Below are 9,780 nucleotides of genomic sequence, written 5' to 3'. Positions count from 1 at the left end.
TGGCCACAGAAGACTCTGTGACATCAAAGAGGAGTTCTATAGGATTGCAGGTAAGAGGATCTACAAATTACAGGACAACTGTTAACACATAGTAGGATACTCATTACTTTGTGTGACAGGTTTCCCCAATGTCATTGGTGCAGTGGACTGCACACACATAAGGATAAAAGCCCCCTCAGGTGCCCATGAGGCCGATTTTGTGAATAGGAAATCCTTTCACAGCATTAATGTTCAGGTGAACATAACTTTTTGATATTGTCCATTGACGAACACTCTGCATTGCCAGTGATGTGCATTGATTGGTGTAATATTCCTCATCTTATGATTTCAGATGGTCTGCAATGCTGACTGTGTGATCAGCAATGTTGTGGCAAAATGGCCTGGCTCAGTCCATGACTCCAGAATCTTTCGGGCCTCTGAAATCTATCACAAGGTAAGCCACACAACCCCTATTTATAACCATCATGGCTGTGTCAAGAATATCACTGTGTTTATGAGGTAGTAATGATGAGATTTTGTGTTGACAGGTGAATTCTCTGGTGTGTTGCTGGGAGACAGGGGGTATGGCTGCCAGCCTTTTCTCCTGACACCTTTCACAGACCCCCAGGAAGCACAGCAGGCCTACAACCATGCCCATGCCAGGACCAGGGCCAGAGTTGAAATGACCTTTGGCCTCCTGAAGGCACGCTTTCACTGCCTTCACAAATTAAGGGTCAGCCCTGTTAGGGCATGTGATATTACTGTGGCTTGTGTTGTCCTCCACAATGTGGCCTGCCTGAGGAAGGAGAGGGCCCCCAGAGTGCCACCAGCCATGGACTGGGACAATCCGGCAATCTTCCCTGATGACGACAGTGGTCGGCTGCTGAGGGACCAATATGTGTTGAATTATTTTAGTTAGTATGTGTGCTTTCAATTTTGGTTAAATATGTCCTGCGGTGGCAGAGGAATTTGGGTTTTTTTGGGTTCGTTTTTTGACGAATTTGGCCTCATGATGTTTGTGCGGTATACTGTGTGTAATACAAGGCTGCAGGGAGGCTACTGCATCCATTCATTTGTCTGTTCAGTTGATGTGTATGGATTTGTCCTGCATTTATTTTAGTGTGCAGACATGCAGGGTGTGTTATATACAGACCTTTGAATGTGTATGTATCATTTTGTATAATATGCTTGGATTCTGTGCTTTCCATCTTGTAGAGTCACTGTGACTTCAGTTTCGAAAGGAGCTGATGGTTTACCTGCTTTGTTTTGTCCTTATTCAATAAAGGAACATAATGTTACACATTGTGTTTTTATATTCATATGGAATGTGTATTTGTTTATATGACAGAGTACTAGGGCCACACTGAAGAAAAAGGATAAAGTCATACATTTATGAGGCTGGTTCTTTCTGCAGAAAAGCTACATATTGTTTTTACAGTTTTGATACTTATGACAATGTGATACTTAATATTCTGGCACATCAGCATGTCTTTGTTTATGAAACCATACTGAAGTACAATTTCACGAAATGCCCCACATCTGTCATTTTAACAACTGTCCTCCTTTAAAACAACTGGTTACAATATTATGACTGTTTTTTTCCCCTCTGTGGCCCTAATATTCTATCATTTTATATATAGCCTTATAGTCTATGGGAAACTGTAAATTATCTAATGATAGCAACATCATCTAAAAATAATTTTTTATCCAAAATCATTGAAATTAATGATCACAAACGTTTAAATAATAACAGTGGGTCTAGTTATATGTGATAACAATGTATAGTGAGCAGTGAAATAACTATTGGTTTCCATTTGTGGTGACTGCTGACTGACATTAGGGATGAGATTAAATAGATCCTGGAATTTAGCCTGGTCTGGAGCAGGCTAGCTCCACAGAATAAATCTCCATGGTAATTTATACCATAACATATCCTCCTGCCCCCTATCCATCTTTAGTGCAACCGGATTACGGATCAATTGAGCCAGGATCACCAAGATATCCTGGCTTAATCCCTTATCCTAGTTTTGTGCAACAGGCCCCTGTTCTATAAGGTATTGTTGTTGTTGATGATGATGACTATTGTATACATTAGGAAATAGTTTTGCATCATACCGCATCTCAGTTTAAACAGACACAATGCCCATGTTTACATGCACACAGTATTCTGGATAGTAGCAGTTTACATGTGCAACAGTATAACTTTAGACCGTCCCTTCGCCCATACCAGGGCACGAACCAGGGACCCTCTGCACACATCAACAACAGTCACCCACGAAGCATTGTTTCCCATCGCTCCACAAAGCCACGGCCTTTGCAGAGCAAAGGGAACCACTACTTCAAGGTCTCAGAGCAAGTGACGTCACCGATTGAAACGCCATTTAGCACGCACCACCGCTGACTAGCTAGCCGTTTCACATCCGTTACACATGCACCTTTGATATCCCGCTCACCAGTATCCCTGTACCCATGAATACACAGAACATGTATAATTGAAATCAACATGGGCTAAATGGAATAATAACTGAAATATGGACACTGTCTGTAGGCCTGTATCCTATTAATGCCAGTAGAATTGTGCTTTTCCCCCCCAGTAAAATGAAACAACAAATGTTACTTTTGTATCAGGAACAGGAGTGGAGAAATATGACTTCTTTCTTTCAGCATCTCTTGAGAAAATGGAACGGCGTGTCATGTGTTATCTTTGACACTGTTATGCAAGCCGACAGTATTCCAACCACATATAATATGCACCCACGACTGAAGTCCAATCAGAACCTGGTTTCATCATTTCCTTCATACTGGTCAAACTGATGACATTTGGACATTTGGCACAGGAAGACACTTTCCACTGTTTTGGAGTTATTGTGTTTTCTCCCCGGTCCCTAAATGAAACACAGAACTTTACTGGTGTTAATTACTAATGCACACTAATGCATTCATTCTTTCTATGTATGACATTACTCTGGTTAGCACTACTTTATTTAGTCCTCTGGGGCAACAAGTTATGACAGAAGAGAAGCTGCTAACTGTAGTTGAATCTATATATATATATATATATATATATACACACACCTGTCAGCATTGGGTTTGGCCCAAAATAACATTCATCCATTCATTTGAAGGGGTGTCCACATTCTATTCTATATATAGTATGCATTGTATATATATATATATATATATATATATACAATATATTTATATATATATACAATGCATATATAGAATAGAATGTGGACACCCCTTCAAATGAATGGATTTGGTTATTTTGGGCCAAACCCAATGCTGACAGGTGCATTAAATCGAGCACACAGCCATGCAATCTCTTGCTGCCTGTAAGCGCACGAGTGATGCGCGTTTGGAGCAATACTGGCTGTATCCAAGGCTCAGCCAATCGTTCACATTACATAACAACATAATGCAGCGCAGCACACAACTGAAGAAAGAAGAGATAACCAACTTACTAGTTACAGCATCAGCATGCACCTTGGAAAGGCATTTTGTCAGTTACAGCATCAGCGTGCACCTTGGAAAGGCATTTTGTCAGTTACAGCATCAGCATGCACCTTGGAAAGGCATTTTGTCAGTTACAGCATCAGCGTGCACCTTGGAAAGGCATTTTGTCAGTTACAGCATCAGCGTGCACCTTGGAAAGGCATTTTGTCAGTTACAGCATCAGCATGCACCTTGGAAAGGCATTTTGTCAGTTACAGCATCAGCATGCACCTTGGAAAGGCATTTTGTCAGTTACAGCATCAGCGTGCGCCTTGGAAAGGCATTTTGTCAGTTACAGCATCAGCATGCACCTTGGAAAGGCATTTTGTCAGTTACAGCATCAGCGTGCGCCTTGGAAAGGCATTTTGTCAGTAACAGCATCAGCATGCACCTTGGAAAGGCATTTTGTCAGTTACAGCATCAGCATGCACCTTGGAAAGGCATTTTGTCAGTTACAGCATCAGCATGCACCTTGGAAAGGCATTTTGTCAGTTACAGCATCAGCGTGCGCCTTGGAAAGGCATTTTGTCAGTTACAGCATCAGCATGCACCTTGGAAAGGCATTTTGTCAGTTACAGCATCAGCGTGCGCCTTGGAAAGGCATTTTGTCAGTTACAGCAGCGTGTCCCCTGAATGATAAGGAAGAGGTAACGTTAGGTGAGAAGCCTGACCACGGAGACAGGGGTGAGAAGGTGATGAAATGTACTTCATGAGCTGTAACCGAAAAACAACTGATATTTGTAAAGTTTGAGGATAGGGAGGAAGTGGTGGAACAAGTATTTTTCAGTATCTTCCTAGCTGGATCGAATTATCCGTTAGTTAGCCAGGGAAATGTTGAACAACATTCAAATAATATATATTTTATGAAATATAGTTTCATATGTTTAAAACTTTGTTGGTTACTACATGATTCCATATGTGTTATTTCATAGTTTTGATGTCAAACTACAATGTAGAAATAGTAAAAATAAAGAAAAAACCTTGAATGATTAGGTGTGTCCAAACTTTTGACTGGTATATTTGTAAGTCCAAAAATCGATGTAGCAACTACAGATTGCCCCTTTTAAGTCTATCAAAAGTGTGCGAGTTTGAGCAGTTGTCCATTAGGCCTATGGGTAAAACAAACTATTATCAGCATGAATTAGATTGAGCAATAAAAGCTCCACTTTTATTCCATAGGCTGGGAACCACACTATGCAGCTGTTGTTCCATAGGCTGGGAACCACACTATGAAGCTGTTGTTCCATAGGCTGGGAACCACACTATGCAGCTGTTGTCCCATAGGCTGGGAACCACACTATGTAGCTGTTGTTCCATAGGCTGGGAACCACACTATGCAGCTGTTGTTCCATAGGCTGGGAACCACACTATGCAGCTGTTGTTCCATAGGCTGGGAACCACACTATGCAGCTGTTGTCCCATAGGCTGGGAACCACAGTATGCAGCTGTTGTTCCATAGGCTGGGAACCACACTATGCAGCTGTTGTTCCATAGGCTGGGAACCACACTATGCAGCTGTTGTTTTCGGTTCCGGGTTGGAGCGAGCGGTCGCATCTACACTTCGGTCCGCAGGTAGTATAACTTTTCATTACATTTCATTATAGTACAACGGTTTGATTTGTCTAATCTTAGCAATTTCTTCTTAGCTAGCTACATAGCCGTCTTTGTATCAAAGATAATTGCATAATATCGTATTTCGTCGTCCTAACGTATCTGCCCAGCAGCTAGCTAAGCAGCTAGCTAACATCCACTGTCCACCAGCACTGTAGAAACTATTACACTCAACTGAACGACTCGATTAGCGTAGTGTCAGCTAGCTACATAGTTGTCTTCGCTGTCTTCGTATCCAAGATAATTGTGTAGTTTAGAGTGTGTAGACTTAGAGTGATTATCTTAATTTACCGAGGTTAGCTAGCCAGCTATTTGTCGTCCTTAACGTAGGAGATGCTGCTAGCTAGCTAGCCAACAGCTAGCCAACCTCTACCGAATTGAACTTCAACTACCCGGTCAACATTCGCGTCGCTCCACAGGTAGTATCACATTTTCATTTCACTTCATTACAGTACAACGGTTTGATTTGTTTGATCGTAGCTAGCCAGCTACATAGCCGTCTTTGTATCTAAGACAATTGTGTAGTCTAGAGCGATTTTCTAGGTTAGCTGGCCAGCTATTGTCGTTCTTTTAACGTAGCTAGCCAGCTAGCCCCCGAATAGCAGCACTGTAGAAACTATTACAGTACAACGGTTTGATTTGTTTGATCGTAGCTAGCTAGCTACATAGCCGTCTTTGTATCTAAGACAATTGTGTAGCCTAGAGCGATTTTCTAGGTTAGCTAGCCAGCTATTGTCGTTCTTTTAATGTAACGTAACGCAATCAACCTGCTAGCTAGCCAGCTAGCCCCCGAATAGCAGCACTGTAGAAACTATTACACTCGACGGAACGACTTGATTAGTGTAGTGTCAACATCGCAGCCACTACCAGCTAGCCTACTCCAGCAGTACTGTATCATTTCAATCATTTTAGTCAATAAGATTCTTGCTACGTAAGCTTAACTTTCTGAACATTCGAGACGTGTAGTCCACTTGTCATTCCAATCTCCTTTGCATTAGCGTAGCCTCTTCTGTAGCCTGTCAACTATGTGTCTATCTATCCCTGTTCTCTCCTCTCTGCACAGACCATACAAACGCTCCACACCGCGTGGCCGCGGCCACCCTAATCTGGTGGTCCCAGCGCGCACGACCCACGTGGAGTTCCAGGTCTCCGGTAGCCTCTGGAACTGCCGATCTGCGGCCAACAAGGCAGAGTTCATCTCAGCCTATGCCTCCCTCCAGTCCCTCGACTTCTTGGCACTGACGGAAACATGGATCACCACAGATAACACTGCTACTCCTACTGCTCTCTCTTCGTCCGCCCACGTGTTCTCGCACACCCCGAGAGCTTCTGGTCAGCGGGGTGGTGGCACCTGGATCCTCATCTCTCCCAAGTGGTCATTCTCTCTCTCTTCCCTTACCCATCTGTCTATCGCCTCCTTTGAATTCCATGCTGTCACAGTTACCAGCCCTTTCAAGCTTAACATCCTTATCATTTATCGCCCTCCAGGTTCCCTCGGAGAGTTCATCAATGAGCTTGATGCCTTGATAAGCTCCTTTCCTGAGGACGGCTCACCTCTCACAGTCATGGGCGACTTTAACCTCCCCACGTCTACCTTTGACTCATTCCTCTCTGCCTCCTTCTTTCCACTCCTCTCCTCTTTTGACCTCACCCTCTCACCTTCCCCCTACTCACAAGGCAGGCAATACGCTCGACCTCATCTTTACTAGATGCTGTTCTTCCACTAACCTCATTGCAACTCCCCTCCAAGTCTCCGGCCACTACCTTGTATCCTTTTCCCTCTCGCTCTCATCCAACACTTCCCACACAGCCCCTACTCGGATGGTATCGCGCCGTCCCAACCTTCGCTCTCTCTCCCCCGCTACTCTCTCCTCTTCCATCCTATCATCTCTTCCCTCTGCTCATACCTTCTCCAACCTATCTCCTGATTCTGCCTCCTCAACCCTCCTCACTTCCCTTTCTGCATCCTTTGACTCTCTATGTCCCCTATCCTCCAGGCCGGCTCGGTCCTCCCCTCCCGCTCCGTGGCTCGACGACTCATTGCGAGCTCACAGAACAGAGCTCCGGGCAGCCGAGCGGAAATGGAGGAAAACTCGCCTCCCTGCGGACCTGGCATCCTTTCACTCCCTCCTCTCTACATTTTCCTCCTCTGTCTCTGCTGCTAAAGCCACTTTCTACCACTCTAAATTCCAAGCATCTGCCTCTAACCCTAGGAAGCTCTTTGCCACCTTCTCCTCCCTCCTGAATCCTCCTCCCCCTCCCCCCTCCTCCCTCTCTGCAGATGACTTCGTCAACCATTTTGAAAAGAAGGTCGACGACATCCGATCCTCGTTTGCTAAGTCAAACGACACCGCTGGTTCTGCTCACACTGCCCTAACCTGTGCTCTGACCTCTTTTTCCCCTCTCTCTCCAGATGAAATCTCGCTTCTTGTGACGGCCGGCCGCCCAACAACCTGCCCGCTTGACCCTATCCCCTCCTCTCTTCTCCAGACCATTTCCGGAGACCTTCTCCCTTACCTCACCTCGCTCATCAACTCATCCCTGACCGCTGGCTACGTCCCTTCCATCTTCAAGAGAGCGAGAGTTGCACCCCTTCTGAAAAAACCTACACTCGATCCCTCCGATGTCAACAACTACAGACCAGTATCCCTTCTTTCTTTTCTCTCCAAAGCTCTTGAACGTGCCGTCCTTGGCCAGCTCTCCCGCTATCTCTCTCAGAATGACCTTCTTGATCCAAATCAGTCAGGTTTCAAGACTAGTCATTCAACTGAGACTGCTCTTCTCTGTATCACGGAGACGCTCCGCACTGCTAAAGCTAACTCTCTCTCCTCTGCTCTCATCCTTCTAGACCTATCGGCTGCCTTCGATACTGTGAACCATCAGATCCTCCTCTCCACCCTCTCCGAGTTGGGCATCTCTGGCGCGGCCCACGCTTGGATTGCGTCCTACCTGACAGGTCGCTCCTACCAGGTGGCGTGGCGAGAATCTGTCTCCTCGCCACGTGCTCTCACCACTGGTGTCCCCCAGGGCTCTGTTCTAGGCCCTCTCCTATTCTCGCTATACACCAAGTCACTTGGCTCTGTCATAACCTCACATGGTCTCTCCTATCATTGCTATGCAGACGACACACAATTAATCTTCTCCTTTCCCCCTTCTGATGACCAGGTGGCGAATCGCATCTCTGCATGTCTGGCAGACATATCAGTGTGGATGACGGATCACCACCTCAAGCTGAACCTCGGCAAGACGGAGCTGCTCTTCCTCCCGGGGAAGGACTGCCCGTTCCATGATCTCGCCATCACGGTTGACAACTCCATTGTGTCCTCCTCCCAGAGCGCTAAGAACCTTGGCGTGATCCTGGACAACACCCTGTCGTTCTCAACCAACATCATGGCGGTGGCCCGTTCCTGTAGGTTCATGCTCTACAACATCCGCAGAGTACGACCCTGCCTCACACAGGAAGCGGCGCAGGTCCTAATCCAGGCACTTGTCATCTCCCGTCTGGATTACTGCAACTCGCTGTTGGCTGGGCTCCCTGCCTGTGCCATTAAACCCCTACAACTCATCCAGAACGCCGCAGCCCGTCTGGTGTTCAACCTTCCCAAGTTCTCTCACGTCACCCCGCTCCTCCGCTCTCTCCACTGGCTTCCAGTTGAAGCTCGCATCCGCTACAAGACCATGGTGCTTGCCTACGGAGCTGTGAGGGGAACGGCACCGCAGTACCTCCAGGCTCTGATCAGGCCCTACACCCAAGCAAGGGCACTGCGTTCAACCACCTCTGGCCTGCTCGCCTCCCTACCATTGAGGAAGTACAGTTCCCGCTCAGCCCAGTCAAAACTGTTCGCTGCTCTGGCCCCCAATGGTGGAACAAACTCCCTCACGACGCCAGGACAGCGGAGTCAATCACCACCTTCCGGAGACACCTGAAACCCCACCTCTTCAAGGAATGCCTAGGATAGGATAAGTAATCCTTCTCACCCCCTTAATGATTTAGATGCACTATTGTAAAGTGGCTGTTCCACTGGATGTCAGAAGGTGAATTCACCAATTTGTAAGTCGCTCTGGATAAGAGCGTCTGCTAAATGACTTAAATGTAAATGTTAAATGTTGTTCCATAGGCTGGGAACCACACTATGCAGCTGTTGTTCCATAGGCTGGGAACCACACTATGCAGCTGTTGTTCCATAGACTGGGAACCACACTATGCAGCTGTTGTCCCATAGGCTGGGAACCACACTATGCAGCTGTTGTCCACAGTATGCAGCTGTTGTTCCTAGGCTGGGAACCACAGTATGCAGCTGTTGTTCCATAGGCTGGGAACCACACTATGCAGCTGTTGTTCCATAGGCTGGGAACCACACTATGCAGCTGTTGTTCCATAGGCTGGGAACCACACTATGCAGCTGTTGTTCCATAGGCTGGGAACCACACTATGCAGCTGTTGTTCCATAGACTGGGAACCACACTATGCAGCTGTTGTCCCATAGGCTGGGAACCACACTATGCAGCTGTTGTCCCATAGGCTGGGAACCACAGTATGCAGCTGTTGTTCCATAGGCTGGGAACCACACTATGCAGCTGTTGTTCCATAGGCTGGGAACCACACTATGCAGCTGTTGTGGCTGGGAACCACACTATGCAGCTGTTGTTCCATAGGCTGGGAACCACACTATGCAGCTGTTGTTCCATAGGCTG

The 9,780-nt window shown here is 46.4% G+C and overlaps 1 protein-coding gene across 3 annotated transcripts in view; it reads left to right on the top strand.

The window, feature by feature from the left end:
* LOC135528820 (putative nuclease HARBI1) overlaps window positions 1–1,270 on the top strand; it is a 2,730-nt gene extending 1,460 nt beyond the window's left edge. For all 3 annotated transcript variants that reach the window (XM_064957876.1, XM_064957875.1, XM_064957874.1), the window contains 4 exons: window positions 1–50; window positions 120–235; window positions 332–433; window positions 528–1,270. The exon at window positions 1–50 is cut by the window's left edge. In XM_064957876.1, coding sequence (XP_064813948.1) covers window positions 1–50; window positions 120–235; window positions 332–433; window positions 528–587 — 328 coding nt within the window. In that variant the 3' untranslated portion in view covers window positions 588–1,270. The remainder of the gene's footprint in view (window positions 51–119; window positions 236–331; window positions 434–527) is intronic.
* The last annotated feature ends 8,510 nt before the right edge of the window (window positions 1,271–9,780 follow it).

Source organism: Oncorhynchus masou, unplaced genomic scaffold (genome assembly GCF_036934945.1).
Source record: "Oncorhynchus masou masou isolate Uvic2021 unplaced genomic scaffold, UVic_Omas_1.1 unplaced_scaffold_1043, whole genome shotgun sequence".
NCBI classification, from domain to species: domain Eukaryota; kingdom Metazoa; phylum Chordata; class Actinopteri; order Salmoniformes; family Salmonidae; genus Oncorhynchus; species Oncorhynchus masou.
This window is presented reverse-complemented; position numbering and strand designations above follow the sequence as displayed.